Source organism: Urocampus carinirostris, chromosome 10 (genome assembly GCF_059441175.1).
Source record: "Urocampus carinirostris isolate Australia breed hairy pipefish chromosome 10, RoL_Ucar_1.0, whole genome shotgun sequence".
NCBI classification, from domain to species: domain Eukaryota; kingdom Metazoa; phylum Chordata; class Actinopteri; order Syngnathiformes; family Syngnathidae; genus Urocampus; species Urocampus carinirostris.
This window is the reverse complement of record NC_142358.1, coordinates 2,446,585-2,469,293: the sequence shown is the minus strand read 5'-3', so window position 1 is coordinate 2,469,293 and position 22,709 is coordinate 2,446,585. Positions and strand designations below refer to the sequence as shown.

At 41.5% G+C, this 22,709-nt stretch overlaps 1 protein-coding gene across 1 annotated transcript in view; it reads left to right on the top strand.

Annotated features, from left to right (window-relative positions):
* Positions 1-18,511: 18,511 nt before the first annotated feature.
* Positions 18,512-22,709, top strand: part of LOC148357482 (short transient receptor potential channel 4-like) — a 32,106-nt gene continuing 27,908 nt past the window's right edge. Inside the window, 3 exon segments of the mRNA XM_088345180.1 lie at positions 18,512-18,614; positions 19,830-20,218; positions 22,134-22,652. Of these exon segments, the coding sequence (XP_088201306.1) occupies positions 19,841-20,218; positions 22,134-22,652 (897 nt within the window). The 5' untranslated portion in view covers positions 18,512-18,614; positions 19,830-19,840.

Sequence of the window (22,709 nt, the reverse complement as noted above, 5' to 3'; positions counted from 1 at the left end):
TTAGAGACTGAGAGTATACGACTGTAACAAAATATAAATTATAGATGTACAAACAAAAAACAGAATTGCAGTTGAATTAATGGTCTTAATTGTCATTATACAAAAGTACAACAAAATTGGAGGGCTATTCCTTTCAGTGTAAGAAAACAAATAAGAGAGCGTCTGTCAAGTGATCCCGAAACGGATTGCACAATTTAACAGATGTAAATGCTTAGTGCCTTTTTTGATCTCATCAAAGTCAAGCGTATTTTTCCTTCTATTTTATGTTTCTAGTCACATCAAAGCTACTGAATCTGCCAAATATATCACTTACTCTAAAATGATGAGTTTCTTATGTTAAACAAGACAAATACAATTCCCCAAAAATTAAGAGAGTGAATTCTGAAGAGCAAATTCGGAATACAATGGTCCCTGTAAAATATCCCCTTCAGGTAATTGTAAAAAACTATGGTAAAATCTGCATACAATATAAATATTTTCCCCTTTATTATTTTATTTTGGATTAAAATAAAATTTAAATGATTCTACCCAGTTTATATTGACATTATTCCAACTTCCTCCATCTATTTATAATTAGTAATTATGGATAATTTGTCACAGAGGATGAATTTAACATTATAATTTAAAAAAAATTCCTCATATTTGTAAACATTTTGTCATTAGCATGACCCTAATGCAGGGTTGGGTAGGGTTACTTTAACTTGATTACTTTCAATTACTTTTGGATTACTCCAATACCAAATATGCTAATAAAAGACAAAAGAAACTAAATATGAATAAAATTATGACTCACCACACGTGGCAAGCTTTCTCTCCTGGCTTTGATCTCTTTGATCTCCGGCAAAACTAACAAAAATGCGACAGAAACAAAATGAAAATAAATCCAAACAGCTTGCCAACATGATTTTTGCCGTTCCATGTATTCCGTTACTCCCTAAGCCTGCACAAAATCTAGTTATTTTATTCATATTTAGTTTCTTTTGTCTTTTACTAGCATATTTGGTATTGGAGTAATCCAAAAGTAATTGAAAGTAATCAAGTTAAAGTAACCCTACCCAACCCTGCCCTAATGTCACCTTAAGTCCAGACGCAAAGCTTTTAATGTCTTTTATGTCCCAGTTTTGATGTAACGGACTGTAACGTGTAGTTTTCCAAGGTCCATGCCAGGAACTTTCGTATCTGTCTGTAACTCATTTGTACACAAGAAGGTTAGTTGCATGTAAAGATGTGCCTCATTGTCCATGTGATCACCACCTAAGAATCCATTGATTGAATGTTGCTTACCCCATCACTGGAATCTTTCGGCCAGGTCGTAAAATGTGTCCATTTAAAACATTACTTAATTGTCTTGTCATTTTTTCATTGACTGTGCCCCCATCACAGCGAGTTGATTTTGTTTACATGTGCCGCCTTTTAATAGTTTCAGCTATCTTTTACAGAGAGACCATTCTCTTTCAAGAATGCTTCCTTGTAATTTTAGGCACAAATGAAAAATAAATGAAATGAAATGATCTGCATTTATGTAGCGCTTTTCAAATCAATGAAGACTTCCCAAAACACTTTACAATGTGCTTCACACTTACCCATTCACACGACAATAGCGGCCGTGCAGCCATGCAAGGCGCCAACCTGTTATTGGGGGCATTAGCGATTCAGTGTCTTGCCCAAGGACACTTCGACATACAGCACGGAGGAGCCGGGAACCTTGATCCTTGATCCCAAGACGAGCGCTCTACCTCCTGAGCTAATGCCGCCCCGGCATTAGTCAACTACAAACTACTTAATTACCGAGGCTTTTCTAAGAGCCCAAAATTTTGCGCTAAATAAATGATCCCCTTGGTAAGAGTTCATTAAGCTTCATCAATGTTATTCTAATTTCCTCTCCAGCCAAAACTTTTTGTGTTATGATAATTTTGAATTTCGTCTTTCCTTTGAAAATGCTCTCTCCATAAACTAGGCTAATCAATCTTATCTTTAAGCAAGACATAAACCAAACATTTGTCAATTGTTTAGCGCTTACTCATGAAATTACAGTAGGATGTTCTCCACGGTGTGATGTCATTACACACGCATCGCTTTTTTTTTCGATGGCTGCAGTGTTGTGTTGAATGGAGCCATGTTCTTGTTCGCGCGTGTTGAGAAGACTGCACACACTAATTGCCTTGACAGTAAGTTCCTCCTGTATCTATTGACTTATGTTTACATAATATATCGAGCAAATGTCCAATCACAGAAATTTAACAAAATTATATTTAAAAGAGCACAAAATTTGGAATTTTGTTATAAAAAATAATAAACTAAAAAACATATTTAAGAAACTCCTCCTATACTATTCAATCTGTCTCCGATTTATATTAATGCGTTAAAAGAATCATTTATGCGCACACAAAGAGAGACCTGCACACAGACAAGACAGCACATACACACACAAACGAACTCAGGCCTCAAACAAGCATACAAGCTTTCTCCAATCATTCACTTAAAAGCATATTTTTTTAGAATTTTCAGGAAAATGTCGCAAATCCACTTAACTGTCCTCCCTGCATCTCCGTTTTTGATTTGATCGATTTTCTTTGATTTCTTTTATTTGATTAAAAGATATTGGTTTAATTTCAATCAACAACATCCGAACTATATTTTAGCAGGAATGCACGGCGCATTTTCGTCAAAATTCTCTGCATAGCTCCCAAACCTGTCAAAGACACTATAATCCCTCTGTCCAATGCACATGCGTCCGAACGTGTTTAGGTAAGAGCTCTTTTCCTCTTCAAAAAGACTAATATTTGACCGGTTTTACTGATCTCTGATCCGGGGGCATCAAAGGTGGAGATTCAATTCTCGAACGCCCGAAAGAGTACTCCAGCAAACCTATTCAGGCAAGGCGCCCCAACCAAATGGAACACCTTTTCTAAATAAGATCACTTTTGCACAAAACCCCAACTGTTCTCTCCAGCCAGAAATATTTAGTGAGCCAATTAAATGCACATAATAATAGAAAACACTTACCTTGACTTAATTAGAGCCAAAAGAAAGTAATTGTAGAGGATAATTAATTCTCAACTATTTAAAATTTGGGCCTGTATTTCCTCGGCTGTCCATCTTGGCTGTTCTCCGATGCAGACGTCAAAGATGCAAACCAAATGAAGGCAAATGGACAATTCCGGTGTTTCGTCGCGTGTTCTTTTCCTGGACCAGACCGAGTATTCGGACTTTGAAAAATAATGCTTGAGAGAAGCAATGCAGTTGAGGACATTTATTACAAAGTTTCAAAAAAAATATAAAAAATCCATCCTTCCATCCAGCCATCCATTGTCTTCCGCTTATCCTGGGTCTTGTCGCGGGGGCAGCAGCATTAACAGGGAAGCCTGGACGTCCCTATCCCACCTCCTCCAGCTCATCCGACGGTATCCCAAGGCATTCCCAGGCCAGCCTAGGGACAAAGTCTCTCCAGCGTGTCCTGGATCGGTGGGACATGCCCGGAACACCTCCCAAAGGGAGGCGTCCAGGAGGCATCCTTATCAGATGCCCGAGCCACCTCAACTGGCTCCTCTCAATGCAGAGGAGTTGTGGCTCTACACAGAATCCCGCCCGGATGACTGAGCTTCTCACCTCATCTCTAAAGGAGAACCCAGACACGCTGCGGAGGAAACTCATTTCAGTCACGTGTATCCGGGATCGGATTCTTTCATTCATAACCCACAGTTCATGACCATAGGTGAGGGTAGGAAAGTAGATCGACCGGTACATCGAGAGCTTTGCCTTTCAGCTCAGTTCCCTCTTCACCACGACAGACCAGTACAGGGTCCAAATGACAGCAGATGCTGCACCGACCCGTCTGTCGATCTCCCGTCCCATCCTACCCTCACTCTTGAACAAGACCCCAAGATACTTGAACTCCTCCACTTGGGGCAAGATCTCATCCCCAACCCGGAGAGAGCATGCCACCCTTTTCTGGCCTTGGTCTCGGACTTAGAGATGCTGATCCTCATCCCACTTTACACTTGGTTGCTAATCGCTCCAGTGAGAGCTGAAGATTACAGCCTGAGGAAGCCAACAGCACTACATCATCTGCAAAAAACAGTGATGCAATGATATGGCCCCCCAAACCGGACTCCATTCCCACCAAGGCTGCGCGTAGAAATTCTGTCAATAAAAGTTATGAACAGAATCGATGACAAAGGGCAGCCCCGGCGGAGTCCAACCTTCACCGGGAACGAATCCGACTTGCTGCCGGCAATGCGGACGAGACTCTGGCACAGGGCATACAGGGACCGCACAGCCCGGATGCGGTACCCCATACTCCAGAAGCCCCCACCACAAGGTGCCACCAGGAACACGGTTGAATGCCTTCTCCAAGTCTACAAAACACATGTAGACCGGATAGGCAAACTCTCATGCACCCTCAAAGACCCTGCAGTGTATAGAGCTGGTCCAGTGTTGCACGGCCAGTATGAAAACTACACTGCTCCTCCTAAATCCGAGATTCGACCTCCTGGCGGACCCTCCTCTCCAGTAGCCCTGAATAGACCTTAACAGGGAGGCTGAGAAGTGTGATTCCCCTGTAGTTGGAACACACTCTCCCTTCTTAAAGAGGGGAAACCACCCCGGTCTGCCAGTCCAGAGGCACTGTCCCCCGATGTCCATACGATGTTGCAGAGGCGTGTCAACCATGACATGGCCACAACATCCAGAGCCTTAATGAACAACGGGCAGATCTCATTGAACACTGGGGCCCTGCCACCGAGGAGCTTTTTGACCACCTCAGTGACTTCAACCCCAGAGATACAAGAGCCCAACTCAGAGTCCTCCGGCTTTGGTTCTCCAGAGGAAGACGTATTGGTGGGATTGAGGAGGTCTTCGAAGTACTCTACCTACCGATTCACAATGTCCCGCATCTAGGTTAGCAGCGCCCCATCGCCACTATGCACAGTTTAGATGGCACAACGCTTCCCCCCCTAAGAAACCGAATGGTAGACCAGAATTTTCTCGAAACCATTTGGAAGTCGCCTTCCATGGCCTTGCCAAACTCCTCCCAAACTATTGTCCAATTGATGGGAAGCGCGTCTCCCACTCAGAAAGGCATTGGAATTTGCTGGTAATCAGCTTTTCTTTGCGCTCCTCTGACCACACTCAGAGTCCTATTTAATTGATACATTTATTTTCATTTTAATGAGCTTGTAGAGCTACGGGCTCTCGCATTCGTTTTGGTTCGACGTTATGCACCCAGTTGCTTGACTGAGAGCTTAGAACAGCCCATCAAAAGTCGTGCACGCACGTCTTGCAAACTTTGCCTCGCCTTTATTGGCTGGTACCATTAAAACCTGCTTCTGATTGGCAGGCGCTGTTAAACCACAAAATGTGACAATTCTTGTTCGCCAAACACTTCATCACTCAAATAACAAACTGGAACTATGAATCCTAGAAAAAAACGCAGTTATTTGCATTTACACTATGGCACTGCGTTGCATCGCTATATCAAATTTATTTCGGTTAATCCTGCAGCCCTATTAATGTATTAATGTATTCTGAACCCCAAATACCGGAGATAAAATCATTAAAATCGGTAGTCAAGTCAAGTCAACTCAAGTCATGTTTATTTGGTTAGCCCTTAATCACAAAGAGTATCATTAAAAATATAAATACATATAAAGAAAAAATAGCTACTTGTTCATGTAATTTTCCTTATTATTTAAATCGATATTGTTTTTTTTTTTCATGAACGGACTGTTTAACCAATAGGAGGAGCTAAATACAATGTCCCTTTGATGATAGTCCTGATCTCAATTAGTTACAGCCATGTAATTTAGCGAAGGTAGCGATGTGTGTGCCTTCTTTGTATTTTGTTGATCACCACAAGCTTCACCTCCATGCTTATCATTTTTTTTTGCTTCTACCTTTATTCTACCTTTAGCATCACTGTAAGTGTTACTCATAGCTAAACAAGTTCAAGTTTGTCACACAAGATTCAAAGCCAAATGAAGAGAGAGGATTGTGTGATGAAGTCCAGCCAATAGCATAATGGCATCTTCACAACGCTGTGATGTGAACCAATAGCAGATAACCAAAAGCAAGGAACGACTTGCGTATTATGTATAAGTTTTTGGCCACGCAAAGTAATTTGTTTTTGATGTTGTAAAGTGGGGAAAATGCCCTAAAAAGGGACCTAAACAAATTCATATTCCACACCACAGAGTGAAAACGCCGTATGGCGGAGTCATCATTGAAACCAAGCTTTCATTTCTGCTAGTTCGGTGTTAAAATGTCATTTCTGTTTGTGTGCCAGAGTCGGGGAAAAAAGGTTAGTGATCGTAAATTGATGTTTTACAGGATCCCAGCGGACACTCCTGATCAAATAAAAAGAAGAGAGTTGTGGTATGCATTAAGCAATAAGATTGGACCAAGGCACTCATCGAAAATACTCGGGTTTGCAGTGTACACTTCATTTTAGGTCAAAGAAATTAAACGTTAATGATTGTTGCTCATAAAAAATACTTAGGTTAACAGTGCACACTTCATTTTAGGTAAAATAAATCAAAAGTTTATGATTGTTGCTATTCTAATGACCCTCTTTCATGCATCACACAAGGTTGCACAGTCACTCGGTTTATTGCCTGCATTCAGTAAACAAAAGAATACAAAAGTCAGGGCATCTGTTCACAACTGCAATTATCTTCAGCTCGATACAAATTGGCTGACACTACGGCCAGCAGACAACATGCGAGCACATTAATAGTGAAACTTCAATAATAACAATGAACATAACTTTCCCACGTACCTGCATTCAGTAAACAAAACAATACAAAAGTCAGGGCATCTGTTCACGACTGCAATTATCTAAAACATTAAAGATACAAAAAAACGGGTCATCACTCAACGGGCCGCACCTCGTGGCGTGTTTGCATCAAAACATGTTGCATCATCGTTTCAAGCTGTATTACTTTACTTTTTATTTAGAGCTTTTTTTAATATACATCATTTAGCACAACTTATATATCTTCATATACAAAAAAAAATTGTGAAAGCAGCTCATATATCTAGCAAAATATGCATTTTTTATTCAACTGATATTGGGCACATCTTACCTTCAGCGCGATACAAATTGGCTGAAGCTACGGCAAGCGCTGAAGCCCATAAAGTGCCAAACGAAACAGACAGTCGCAGACGCCCATGACTTAACAATTGAATGAGGTACCGGAATATTAACAGTAATACAACAAAAACACAGATTTTGTGAGAATTCAAAAAACATTCAAAACAATCAAATTTCAACTCTGTTACACCCACCCCCACTAAATTCCCGACAAAATCTCACACTTGGTTATAAAATCAAAATCACTATATAACAGTAGTCATTGGGTCACACATATTAGGACCGACCTGAGAAGTATCCCTTAAGGATGCAGTGGACAGAGAAAATTCTCTGAAAGAGCCACCGGCTATGGAATGCCTTACACATTCTACATTCACCCAAGACATATATAAGACATAAATGAGCACAAAACATTTTCTCCCAAACCAAGTTATTTCAGAAGAATTGTAAAGGGAAAAAAAATGTCATGCCCCAAGAGCTCGAACTACTGTGTTACACATAGTCTAAATATTAAACTGTAGGTGTCTGGTGACATCTTGTCCAGCCATAGTGTGAAGAAGCCTGTTGACTGGTCGCATAACATGACCCAGCTGTGTACTGGGTGTGGTGCAGACTCTGGTTGATCAGTGTGGCCAACGTCACCTCCAGAGACAGCAGCCACTACAGATTGAACATGGTCACTAAGAGTCGAAATGTCATCCCTAACAGCAGTGTCGCGAGTGTGAGTGGTTAAGGAATGACCAGAGTGATCAGAACTTTCAGAGTTCAGCCCATGCGTCCAGACGCAGGTAGGAGATCTGTGTAGTTGTCAGGGCCTGAGATGCTTACAAGACTCTGCGCATCATCTGCCGCACACCCAGACAGGTTTAGCTGAGCAGGCACTCGAACATGAGCTTCTTCGGAGAAAGTGGGACTGGTCACCGAAGAACAAACAGAGGCAGATGAATGTGCAGAAGACAAAGACAAATCAGACTGGAGAGAGGGCTGGACTTGAACTGGTAGAAAGTTAACTAACATCAGCAGGTTACGATGAACAACCTTCTCATTCCCTGTGATGGTGTCTTGAATTTTGTATGTGTGTGTTTGAGGGTTCATCTCAATCACAGTGTAGATAGTAGACTCCCACCTATCAGCCAATTTTCGCCTGCCCCTCTCATTTTTGTTCGCCACAAGTACTCTATCTCTAACTCCAATTGACGGCCCTTTTGCTGCCCTGTTTTAGAGTCGAGTCTGTCTGCCCTGTTCATTTTTTGCATGTTCCTGAGCAATTGACATAGCCTCCCTCAGGTCTTCAGACAGTTTTGCGACATATCGGCCGTAGGTGGTAATGTCAGGGTCAGACAAAATGTTCCTGAACAGAGTGTCGACTGGGAGGTGAGGAACTCTCCCAAGCATCAAGTAAAATGGTGCATATCCAGTAGTTTCATGAGCAGTGCAATTGTACATGAATGTGAGTGTTTGTAAACGTCTTGGCCAGTCCTGCTTTGATTCAGGGGGCAGAGCTCTGATCATATTGCCCAAAGTACGATTAAAACGCTCAACACTTCCATTTCCCATCGGATGGTACGGGGTAGTATGTGACTTACGCACCCCAGATAATTGTAGAAGTTCAGGGACCAAATTGCTCTCAAAGCTTGGGCCTTGATCACTGTGGATCCTCTCAGGAAAGCCATAAACACAAAAATACCTTTCCCGTAGAACTTTAGCTACTTGCCTGGCTGACTGGTCTCTACAGGCAAAAGCTTGGGCCAATCTGGTGAAATGGTCAGTTATCAATAATACGTCAACAGATTTGTTGTGTGAATCTTCAGCTGACCAGAAATCAATACAAACAAGTTGCAATGGGCGGGAAGTGGCAATACTTTCAAGAGGGGCCCTCCCTGCAGGCTCAGTGACTTTGCTGACTATGCTGACATTGACGAACATGCATCAAGTCAAGTCAAGTCAAGTCATTTTTATTTGTATAGCCCTAAATCACGAAGAGTCTCAAAGGGCTTCACAGATTGTTACACTATATTACACAAACTATTTTCAACCGACAAGAGGAGTAGGTTATTCGTATGCAATGGAGTAGAAGTGAGTTTTAAGTTTAGATTTAAACATTTCCACTGAGGTTGCAGATCGAATCTCAGGGGGAAGAGCATTCCACAGCACCGGTGCCCGGATGGAGAACGCTCTCGAACCAGCAGAAGACTTCTTTGCTCTCGGGATCATCAGAAGACCAGCACTCTCAGATCGTAGGCTTCGGACCGGGACATAGTGGCAGATCAGATCTGAAAGATAAGAGGGAGAAAGTCCATGTATGATTTTGTACAATACTAAGAGAACTTTGAAGTCACATCTTTGGCTAACTGGGAGCCAATGCAGGTTAGCCATAATCGGTGTTATGTGATCGTACTTTTTTGTCCTAGTTAAAAGCCTCGCTGCGGCATTTTGTACTAGCTGAAGAGACTTGATTCTGGACTTCGGGAGACCGGAGAGTAGTGCATTGCAGTAATCGAGACGGGAGGTAACAAATGCATGAATTATTGTTTCCGCATCAGACTGAGACAGTATTGAACGGATTTTAGCAATGTTGCGAAGATGGAAGAAGGCAGTTCTAGTAATTTGCTTTACACATCTCTGTCCATATGCAACTAAAATAATCTCTGTCTGGCAATGCTCAGGGTTCTTGACTGGCCCTGATGGCCCGCACTGTTGTGTACCCCTTTTAAAACTTCAGCCTTCAGGCAATCAGGGACCACTAACTGATTGCGTTTTGCATTTGAAATCTGATTACAGGATACTCTGTACAAAACATCATCACTCAGGACAAACTTTTCCCAGTGCTTCAGGAGACCCAGGACTTGACCTGTCTCGTGTGCCCTTTCACGTCTAGACGGTCTCCGAGACCGTTCGACATAAAACCGAAGTCGAGACAAAACTCTGTCCCTGGACTGAGCCTCCCGCAGGTCATCCATAGAGAAGGCAGGCAGACTGGGTAGTGTATCTGGAATAAGGTGGGGAAGGTGACTTCTCAGTTGAGCTGCACAAGTTCTCGCACCGGAGGCCCTTTCAGTGTGTGACTGAAAACAGCAGCAACTTCTTGACTGGATACAGTCTGGGCCGACACGAGTAATGACTGGGCATTTGTGGCTACAAAATGGACAGCTTCTCTGCCATAACAGGCTGATCTGTAGAGTCTCTGAGAGTCTGTTGGACGGCTGTATCATACAAAACCGCAGCTTCCGCGGTGAGATCATGAAGGGGTTCACTGACTAGTCTGTGGCCAACATTCTGACAAAAAGGGACACGGCTGAGAGCGTCAGCAACCGTGTTTTTGGGACCAGGCACATATTTGATTTCAAAATTGTAACTGGCCAGCTTTAACACCCATCTTTGCTCACAACAGTCCAATTTGGGTTTAGTCATAATGTGTGTTAGTGATTATTGTCAGTCAAGATGGTAAACTCATGGCCTTTCAACCAATGCTAAACTTCTCACACACAGCCCACTTCAGTGCAAGAAATTCCAAACGGTGAGCTGGGTAGTTCTTCTGTGACCGGGTCAAAGACTTGCTAGCGAACGCAATTGACCTAGCCACTGTGTCACCTTCACGTACCTGGGACAAAACGGCACCAAGGCCATCCAGTGAGGCGTCAGTCGACAGCAAAAATGGACGACTAAAGTCTGGATGAGCCAAAACAACAGAATGGATAAGAGCTTTTTTGAGGTCTGTAAATACCTGGTCGTGGTCAGCAGTCCAGTCACCTGATTTCAGTTTGCGGCCCACTACAGTGCACTTGGGCTTTCTGCCTTTTTTCTGTTTCTGGCCAGCCAGCAGAGAAAACAATGGCTTTGCGAGTGTTGAATGCCCCGGAATGAAGTGTTGATAAAAATTTAACATGCCCAAGAAAGACCGTACACGTTTCTCTGAAGGTGTCGCTCTATCCGACTCCATCAAGTCCGCCACTGTCATTTTGCTTATACTTTCAACTTTTTGTGGATCGGTTAACACTCCATGTTCATCAATAATGTGGCCCAGGAATTTTACAGATTTCCTTAAAAAGTGACATTTCCTGGGGGCCAGTTTCAGATTGTGGGCACGGAGTCTGCTGAACACCAGTTCAAGACGCCTGAGTGCAGAACTTTCATCAGGGGCATGTAACCAAAATGTCGTCCAAGTAGCATAGCAGACTTAAATAGTTTTGGTCCCCGAAAATAGAAGTCATCATCCTCATGAAACTCCCTGGGCTATTACAGAGCCCCTGTGGCAACCTGTTGTACTCATAAAGCCCCATAGGCGTAGTGAACGCTGAGGACTTCCTATCATCTTCGTGTAAAGGCATGTTGTAAAACCCAGACGTCAAGTCCATTGTGCTGTAGAAGGAGTTGCCACCAAGTGCTGCTCAGCAATCAGCCTGATGTGGCAGAGGATGAGCGTCTTTCAGAGTCCTCTTGTTCAACCAACTAAAGGCAGTGCACACACGCATATCACCATTCTTCTTCCAGATGAGAACTAAAGGTGAAGCATATTCACTTGTCGACTTTCGAATGATCTCTTTCTCTTCCATTTCATTCAAGACTTGGCGTAATTTTTGATACTGACTCGGTGGCACACGTCTGAAAGGGAGTCTGAACGGCTTTTGGTCAACCAGATGGATTCTGTGAACAAAGTCCTTTGCCTTTCCGCAATCAAGTTGATTTACGCGAGAAGATATCTTGGTAGCGAATGATCAGCTCTGACAACTTGTCTTTACACTCAGACGATGCATCACAACAGCCAACATCCAGTTTACCCAGGCCAATAGACTGTAGCTTCTTCTCAGCATTACTTACATCAGAGCAGACAGGGGGCAATTGCACAACGGAAGTACTCTGATGGCCCCCGACCAGGTCTAGATCCTCCAAGGCAACACAAGGCACCAAGTCAGCCAGCTTTGCATTGCGTCTCAAAAACAGCAGATATTCTGTGACATTCATGACCTTCAGTGGAACCCATCCATCTGCCCACAGAGGTGTGATGAGTCTGGCGACCATTAGACCCTTGGGGGCAGATCGTGCCGACGTAGGTTCTGTCATCGCTGCGCTCCCAGGAGATACTTGTGCAGTTTTTGACAGCTTCCCCCACAAGAGGTACTCACAGCCAGGCTCAAGGCATGTGGCTGAATTGCAGAGCACTGTGTCTATCTTCTCATGCATTTCACCACCACTCCATCTATGCAAGCCAGCTAGCATTGAAAGAAATTGCTCTGTTTCAGCATTAGTGGATGATGGAGCAGAGATTGCTGTCCAGTACGTACTAAACTTCTTTGACTCATGCAATATGTTTCTGATAACATTAGTCCCAATGATTAGGTCATCAGGTTGTCCCTCAACAACAATTGTTGGCACAATCATTTTACAGTTAGTGATTTCCATATGGATGTTGAAAGCTGACTTTGGGAACACTCGTCGACCCCCAACACCAATGAGTGTCACGTTGGTGGAAAATTCGTCTTTTGTACGTACTGCTCCAACAGAGAGCAGCTTACGCAGAGCAGTCTCACTCACTGTGCAGGCCATGGAGCCACTATCCGACATCCCCCCCAAAGTCATACTGCTCCCCACTCTAACTTGTACATAAAACAAACTATCGCTGCCCCCTACAGTATGTGTGTTTTGATAAACAATATTAGGCAACTGAGATTGTGTAAACGTTTCAGAATTAAAAACTGAATTGAAATTGAGATCGAGTGGGTGGGAGAACTCATTTTGACCTGCACGGCCTCCCTCTGAATACAGGCCAGCTAGTTTCCCGAAACTGAACTGAGTTGGGGAGGAACTTTGTCGGGGCAATGCTGCTCAGAGTGACCAGGGGCTAGGCACTTGAAACACAGATTCTTCAATTTGCAATGATATAGGGTGGAGTGATCAGTGCCACCACACACCTTACATGGAGGGGAGTTGAAAGGACTTGGGCGCCTCTGAATACGCTCAGGATTGCGTGGCTCCACTCTAGCCAAAACTCTCTCTAGCATGCTCATCATTCGACCAAGGACATCACCGTCATCTTTCTGAGCAGGCTGTGGGACATGCTGTGGTGGGACATGCTGTGATGGGACACGGACAGGCGGTGAGACATGCTGTGGGCGCTGGGCATGTTGTCAAACACACGAAAAATCTGTACATGGATCGGGGTTAACATGGTGAGGACAAGTAGTCAACTGGATTTTCCTTTGACGTGGGTAGCGTGGTGTAAAAATCTTGCAACGGGAGAGTTGATGAGGACTGACTAAAGTATCGCATTAGAATGTCATAAATGATATCTGGGTCCTGCCTCACATCAAGTGCCTCATCACTTCTGAGAGCTACTCTGACAACGCCTCTTGCCCTCCCTAAAAGCCTGCTTAGTATTTCATCTGCTTTTTCAGCTGTTGTATAAGACTGTTTCCGAAGCTGGGCTTTAGTCATGGTGATCCATTCTTGAATTGAACACTTGTCAGAACCATTTCCCCTAAAAGTCACAATTTCACGTTCAGTCTTGACATGGACAATTTAGTAGTATGTAATGTAGTGTTTTCCTGTGTTGTGTTATGTGGTCTAGGGTCGTCTTTAGTCATAACAGTCGCTACTTTGTCAGTCATTGGTGCGTCATGTGCATGTGCGCGATCAATGAAACCAGAAGAGAGCAGACTAGCTAATACTGAGTTGCCTATCTGCTCTCCAATTCGGCCTACCATGTCAGTCAGGTGTTGCAGGGCAATGTTATCACTCATTGGGGTTGAAGTCTGTGCACTCTCCCTCAAGAACTGTTCACTTGGAGACCAACTTGGGCTCATACAACGAAACCCTGTCACTCCCATCACTAACATGTTCTTGGAGACCACCTACACCTTCACTTCCATACCCACTAGTAAGTGTGTTGGCATTCAAACCATTAAAATGGACACCCCTGCCCCTGCCAATAGAAAAAGCCCTTAAAATCATCATTCTGACTACTATATCCTTCAGCCATTATACTTTCAGTATTACAAAGAATAGGAAATAAAACAGGAAAAAAATAAAAAACGGAAATTAACTAATAATTTACGTATTGATAGCAAATGCACAGTGGCACCAATACATGAAACGAAATCAAAGCGCCAATGCAGTGCAACAGTACCCTCTAGTGGACACAAGAGGAATATGCAGCAACGCCGGGGATCTGCTAAAGACGTTAATGATTGTTGCTCATAAAAAATACTTAGTTTAGCAGTGCACACTTAATTTTAGGTAAAACAAATCAAAAGTTTATGATTGTTGCTATAGAGTTAATATTACTTATTATATCTGCAAAGTATCTTTTCATTTTCTTAGTTTTAGTTCACTGTTAACTTATCAAGAGATGCTTCTCCTAGATGAAAGCAATAAATACATGCAAATTTAAAACATAAATAATAAATGTGAAACAAATTACTTGGATTTTGTGACCAGCAATTGTTGGAAATGTGTGCCTGTTTTTATTTTCAGCCTAGCATTGTTTACAAGGTTACCATTGGCATTTGGGCTACATGCTAACAGTTAGCTGAAGCTAAGAAAATAGCAAGATACTTTGCCAATATAAGTAATATGGGCTTGAAATCAACAATCATGAAAGTTCGTCACGGTTACCTGATATTAATTTTACGATACAAACCCGAGTAGTTTGAATTTGTTGCTCAGTCCAATCTTTTCGCTTTAATGCATGTACCACAACTTCTTCAATTGATCATGGGTGTCTGCTGGGATCCTGTAAAACTTCAATGTAAAACTTATTCGATTCAGACACACAAACACACAACACGACGACAGCTAGCAGCTTTCTCTTCCTTTGTCTTCCGACTAGTGCAAGTTTTGTTTCACCTCCAGGCTAAAACCCGTCCGCCAGATAAGTTACAAACAAATGAAAGGGTCTATGTTCTGGTGGTCTACTGTTCCTTATTTGTTGAAATGGGGATTTGTCGATTTTCTTACGAGGAGAAAAACCTAACTCCGTTCGCTAAGGATGAGATGAATGTCAAATGATGTTGCTACAAACAACCTTAGTTGCCCTCAAGCATGCTGTACTAAGCCTCAATAATTGTAACCCATAAAACTCATGAGTGGGTAAAGTTAAAAGCCGTAAACAGCAAGCAAAATTTAAAAAGGCGGAATTGTGAACATCTGCACCATTAACCATTTTGTTGGCACACTTGTCTGCACAGCCCAAAAAGAAAGTGACCCATTTCTTAGAGACCAACGACACTTCTTATTTCTCGAAAAATAGAAAAGGTCCCAAGTTTCCAGACAATCATGGAGATACTGGTCTGTCCAAAAGAATGGTGTTGTCTGCCCTCAAGTGGACGGGACAGTTCTTGCCTCAATAGAAGCTAAAATCTGTCCCCCAAAAAGAATAACAAATAACAATGAATAATTTGAAGCTCTGCTTATTGTTTGACTTTCATGTGAGCTTCATGGCATCAGTTGGGCTGCCAGGTTGTGTGTTTTAATAGGCCCGGCCAAATGGGGATATGTAAAACATTGGGATATACTATCAATTTTCCTGTTCTGTTCTTTTTGTTTTACAACCATATATTTATTTCATTTTTTAAAAAACGAAACAATACCTAAAAAGTAAAATTCAAACAAGGTTTTACTGACAAAACAAGACAAAAAATAATGCAATAAAAACATTTTTACTTTAATGCATTATTTTTTGTATTCTGTTTTTCTGCTGTTTTTTTTTTTTTTTCGTTTTTTTTTCTCCTGATTTCACTTGAATTAGGATCATTCAACTCGGTTTAGGAGTGTCATTTCCCATTAGTGAACATCACACTATACTTTGTGGTTAGATAGATGGATCGATCGATAGATAGATAGATAGATAGATAGATAGATAGATAGATAGATAGATAGATAGATAGATAGATAGATAGATAGATAGATAGATAGATAGATAGATAGATAGATAGATAGATAGATAGATAGATAGATAGATAGATAGATAGATAGATAGATAGATAGATAGATAGATAGATAGATAGATAGATAGATAGATAGATAGATAGATAGATAGATAGATAGATAGATAGATAGATAGATACTTTATTCATCCCGTAGGGAAATTCACAACACGTTCTATGTTCATAACAACTAGCAACACGATTACTAAGCCATGGCCGATCTGTACTCATTTATTTATAATATAACGCACACATACACATACAGTTATATGCAAAGGTTTGGGCACCCCTGATTATTTTCAAGATTTTCCTTTATAAATCATTGGTTGTTCGGATCAGCAATTTCAGTTAAATCTATCATATAGCAGACAAAGACAATAATATCTGAGAAGTGAAATGAAGTTTTTAGGATTTACAGAAAGTGTGCAATAATTACTTGAACAAAAGTAGGCAGGTGCATACATTTGGGCACCCTTGTTGTTTTATTGATATGAATAACTTTAGCACCAATTATTGGAACACAAAATTTGTTTGGTAACCCTTGACCTACATACACAAATGAAGCCAATCACGAGAAAGGGTATTTAAGGGGGCCAGTTGCAAGTTGTTCTCCTCTTTGCATCTTCTCTGAAGAAAGGCAACATGGGAGCCTCAAAACAACTGTCAAATAACCTGAAAACAATCATGGTTTAGGGGAAGGATACAAAAAGCTAGCTCAGGGATTTCAGCTGTTAGTTTCCACTATGAGGAACATAGTGTGTAAACGGAAGAACAAAGGCACAGTTCTCGTTAAGCCCGGAGTGGCAGGCCAAGAAAAACTTCAGATATGCAGAGGGAAAGGATGGTGAGAACAGTCAAACTCAACCCACAGACCAGCTCCAAAGACCTACAACATGATCTTGCAGATGGTTTCACTAAGCATCATTCAACTATTCAGCGCACTTTGCACAAGGAGATGCTGTACGGGACAGTAATGTGGCAGAAGCCTTTTCTGCGCACATGCCGCAAACAGTCGCTTGAGGTATGCTAAAGCACATTTGGACAAGCCAGCTTCATTTTGGAAAAAGGTGCTGTGGAATGATGAAACTAAAATTGAGTTATTTGGACATAACAAGGGGCGGTATGCATGGTGGAAGAAGAACACAGCATTCCAAGACAAACACTTGCTACTCACAGTGAAATTTGGTGGTGGTTCCATCATGCTGTGGGGCTGTGTGGCCAAGTGGCAATCCTGTTAAAGTTGAAGGTTGTATGGATTCCAGTCAGTATCATCAGATTCTTACGAACAATGTACTAAAATTAGTGACAACGCTGAAGTTGCGCCAGGGCTGGATACTTCAAAAAGACAACTACCCCAAACACTGCTCAGATTCTACTGAGGCATTTATGCAGAGGAACATTTATGCAGAGGAACAAGTACAATGTTCTGGAATGGCCATCTCAGTCCCCAGACCTGAATATTATTAAAAATCTGTGGTGTGATTTAAAGCTAATTCCATGTTCGGAAACCATCCAACCTGAGTGAAGTTGAGATGTTTTGTCAAGAAAAATAGTCAAAAATACCTTCAACCAAAAAGCAGACCCTCATAGGAAGCTATAGAAAGCGTTTAGAGGCTATTTTTTCCTGCAAAAGGAAAATCTACTAAATATTGATGGCATTTTTCTGTTGGGGTGTCCAAATTTATGCACCTGCCTACTACTTTTGTTTAAGCAATTATTGCAAACTTTCTGTAACTCCTATGAACTTCATTTCACTTCTCAGATATCACTGTGTTTGTCTGCTATTTGATATATTTAACTAAAATTGCTGATCCGAACAACCAATGATTTATAATGAAAATCTTAAAAATGATCAGGGGTGCCCGAACTTTTGCATACGACAATATAGAAGTCAATTTCCATACCTAGCTCTTTCTGTTCTTACACCATTATCTCCTCTCCCTTTTCCTAAATCCCCTCTTTCCCACTAACAACCACATGCAAACATTTTTTAGTCATTAAAAATATGAATTGTCATTTAAATAAGTAATAAATAAAAACATAGAAAAATAATCTACCTCTGCGTTTTGAAACATACGCGGTTTTATTACCAAGAAGATAATAATTCGGTATCATTAAAATCAGTATCAATTCATAACTTATTTTTGATAGTACATGGTTCATAGATAGTCCATCAAAATGTGATCATAATGAGTGCTACAAGAAATGGACTTCAAGGCAGTGGACGCTGCGTTGTTCACTTTTTTTTACTTTAAAAAAAAAATAGCCCTCATATTCAAGCATATACTTTATAAATGAAAGGAGAGTTTTAAAAATGCCATAATATTTTGGGGTGCTTGGGTTGAATACAGAGGTGCTTGAGCACTCCCAAAAACGGGCTGGTTACGCACATGAATTGAGTAGAAGAGGGAAGTCGCAGCTCTACAGGATGTGTGCAGTAAGTGAGGGTGGGGCGCTCGTTCACGCTGATTATTTTGACATGTCATTGAGTTAGTGCACAAGACATCTTATCAACGAAAAAAGGATACAAGGACATCATCTTATTTGCTCTTTTTCTATTTATACTTGAAATTTTTTTTGGTCCATCAAGAGACGTGGAAAAGGTAAAGCCATTTGTTGTACCTTAGAACATATTATATTTTAACAACAAAATACCAGCTCTTTAAGTATATCACAAGATTGGTTCTTGTAAACTAAAAGCTGCATGTTTAACACTTTTTTGTTGATTATAAAGGAAACTGCAATGTAGGTGGCTATTGGATCTGACATATTAATACCTTCAAGAATTAAATATTGTAAATAACATTGGACATTCTTGTAGTGGTGAAAGTCTGCATGTTTTTTCACAACAAATAAAGTTTATGGGGTTATTTTGAGCAACATTACCTCTCTTCACAAATAACATTTGGAAATTTGGGATTTCCTCCGAGCCCCCCCTCGAATCAATTTAATTGGTTAGGGTTGTTTTGGAACCCATATTTTTTTGACAACTAACAACTCAATTCATGAGGTGGTTTGGAGCACAGTAAGCAAGGAAAGAAATACCAAATCAGTCAATTTTTGGAACCCACCTATCCATCCATCCATCCATCCATCCATTATCTCTACCACTTCAGTAGGTTGTTGGGGTGCTGGAGTCTATCCCAGCTATCTTCGGGCAGTGGGCAGGGTATACCCTATATATATATATATATATATATATATATATATATATATATATATATATATATATATATATATATATATATATATATATATATAGTTCTTTGTGCTAACAAAACAGGTTGGACGTTTTTATTTTAAGGCTTCCTTTCCTGTTCTCTGGGCAAAATGTCTTCTCTCCTTATTTTGAGAGTTAATTTTAATTTCTTTTTTATTTTAAATAAAGTTTAATTATCAGATTTAGTTTACCCTATACTACCTCATGAGCATATGCTTAGTAAATAAAAGGAATGAAAAAATAGCAATCCGCTGCCCCCTACTGATCTGTATGAATGCTTCCGTTCCTCATCTGATGACTGCAAGAAATCAAACGTACTGAACAATGGCATGCTTTTTTTGCAAAGATAAAGTTGGTCGATATCTTGCGGCACACTAGACAAGGTCTCACGCTACACTAGTGTGCCCTAGCACACTGGTTGAAAAACACTGCCCTAGGTTAAACGTTCCCATCTTTATAGGGCCTCGCGCTCCCATCAGGGGCCCTTTCCCAGTATTTAATCACCACTGATAGTGCTGAAAAATGTCCTGCTTTCCTTTCTCTTTCGTATTAAGCATTGTACAGTAAATACCTTGCATTTTAATTTCCTTCGCATTAGGCGTGGACACAATGTCGCAACTGTACTACAAGAAGACAGAGAGTTGTTGCCAGGGGGACCGCATCGGCCTTCGCATCGTGCGTGCCGAGTCGGAACTTTCGGTGGCGGAGCGGGCTTACCTCGGCGCAGTAGGCAAAGGGGACTATGGCACGGTAAAGGAAGCTCTGGAGAAGGCCGAGATTTACTTTGACATCAACATGGATTGCGTGGACTCGCTAGGCCGCACGGCACTCCTCATCGCCATCGAGAATGAAAACTTGGAGATGGTGGAGCTGCTCCTCAGCTACAACGTCCACGTGGGAGACGCTCTCCTGCATGCCATCCGGAAGGAGGTTGTGGGCGCCGTCGAGCTCCTGCTCAACCACAAGAGGCCCAGCGGCGAGAAACCGGTATGTAGCACCAGTATGAAAGCCCAAAATGAGGAATTTGTAAAGCTGGCTTGTCCCGGTGGTACTATAAGCATTTAACGACAACTTACCACACACAGCTGAGCCCCAGTTGTGATGGCGGTGTCCCATCATTCAGGCATCTTCCATTATTTTCCACTATTTCCTTCTCTAGCCACTTATCTTGGTCAAGTCAAGTCATGTTTGTTTGTATAGCCCTTAATCGCAAGAAGTCACAAAGGGCTGCACAGACCACAGACTATTACAGACTACAGACTATTATTACACCATCCCCTGATCCAAACCAACATGAGGGCAAGGAAAAACTCAAAAATTTAGCATAGGAAAAATGATAGTCCCTATTGCTATTGTTAGGTGGGTGATTATTTCTTTGCAGCAACATTTTGGTGACATGATTTTTGAAAGACAAAAAAATTCTATGTTTCGTGTTTTTACGAGGTTATTACAACACTTAAACACATGGCATAAGGCTTGCCGCTAATCATTATTGTTTTTTGGCAACATTTTTTGTGTCATTATTTTAGAGAAAAAAAAAGAACAAATCCTTTGTAATGATTTTATTACAATATGTTTGACACTTAGATATACATAGCTGTCAAGCTCAGGGATGGATAGAATTATTACTTGGTTTCCTTTTTTTTAAACAGTCTTCCTGTATGTTTTCCATCCTGCCTTTTCCTAATGAATCTTTTCCTCACAAATATTTTTTCAAATTGTTCTTTAACACATGCATCTATACTTTATAAAGTTAATATTATTATTATGATATTAATTATACAGAAAATTATTATCATCATTATTACTCCCCGACCTAATTTCCCCTTTTGTTAGGATTCACCCTGTTAGGTCAATCAACCTTACAGAAATGATTTTTTTTTAGCTAATCAAGCTGTAACTCTTTAGCTAAACAATTTTAGCTAGCTAACTTTCAACATATTAAGAAAAGTTTAAAAACTAAATCAAATGGTGCGGTCTGTTTCTTTTTCTAGCCATCTATTTCAGACACATGGCAGCCGGCTCGGGCTCGTCGCTATCGTTATTGTTATGTCATCATCTACCACAAGAAGTCCAGCAGGAAAAAAACAGTATGTAGAAGTAAGCCTCTAATGGAAGCTCACCATCCAGAGCCAAACTTTGCCAAGTCCCAACATTCTGCCATCTTTAAACATGTTTGCCAAACGTTTGCCTTTCTAGCCTCCAATGTTAGCCACTTGGCTGCAGACTTTGGCTTTCTCCTAGCCGCTTTTGTTATTGCTAGCCGTTCCTGCTTTATTCTTCAATGTCACTCCCCATTGATGGTGGAACTTTCCCAAGTCTTGAGATTCTGGCGTCTTGGAATTTTTTCTCCAGTGTTTTCTTTTCTAGCCACTCATGTTATCCATTAGGCAATGGCTAACTGCTAGCTGCTATTGTTAGTGTTAGCTGCTCCATGTAAATACATTTCATGGTTTTCCCTCTCTAGCCTTTCTGCCTATAATGAATAGTTGACTATAGCTGAAAGCGGGGGGCTGAACAAGTTTGTATCATGTGTGGCGGCTCATTTTTTTCCGTGCTTTCTTCCCAAATAGAACAGCACCTATTCTAACTCGCCTAAAAGTAAATGCATGGTTGTAGCTCCGATCCATTATCCTCAGTAGACTATTGCTGAGAGCAGCGACTGCGAAAGCAAATTTGTGTCACGAGTAATATCTTTTGTTACGTTCTAAAATGAAGCACCTGTTATCCCTGGTTGACTATTGCTGTAAGCATGTTAAAAATGGGGGTTAAGAAAATGTATGTGTATCGCAGAGGGTCCTGGTCCTCAGTAATTGAGATAAACAAGAGATTATAGTATATTTTCTATCATGTGAATCTCTTCCCTGTCACTCACCTAGTCCTACTTGTGTTTTTCCGATAGCTTCCCCCCATCTTGCTGGACAAGCGGTTTTCGGACTTCACCCCAGACATCACCCCCATCATCCTGGCGGCCCACACCAACAACTATGAGATTGTCAAACTTCTGGTGCAACGAGGCGTCTCCATCCCGCAACCCCACGCAGTCCTTTGTGACTGCCTGGAGTGCGTTTCCAGCCTGGACGTGGATGGCCTTCGCCATTCTCACTCGCGCCTCAACGTTTACAAAGCCCTGGCTAGCCCTTCCCTTATTGCCCTTTCCAGCCAGGATCCCTTCCTCACAGCCTTCCAGCTCAGCTGGGAGCTCGAAGAGCTCAGCACGGTGGAGAACGAGTTCAAAGCACAGTATGAGGAGCTCTCCCGGACCTGCAAACGTTTTGCTAAGGACCTCCTGGATCAGACCAGAAGCTCCAAGGAACTGGAGATAATCCTCAACTACAGGGACGACATAAACCCGCTGCTGGATGACAACAACAACGATCTGGCAAGGGTCAAGTTGGCCATCAAATACTGCCAGAAAGAGGTAAGAAACATTGCATGTTTTCTCTACAACTTATAATGGCCTTGGTATTATAACCTT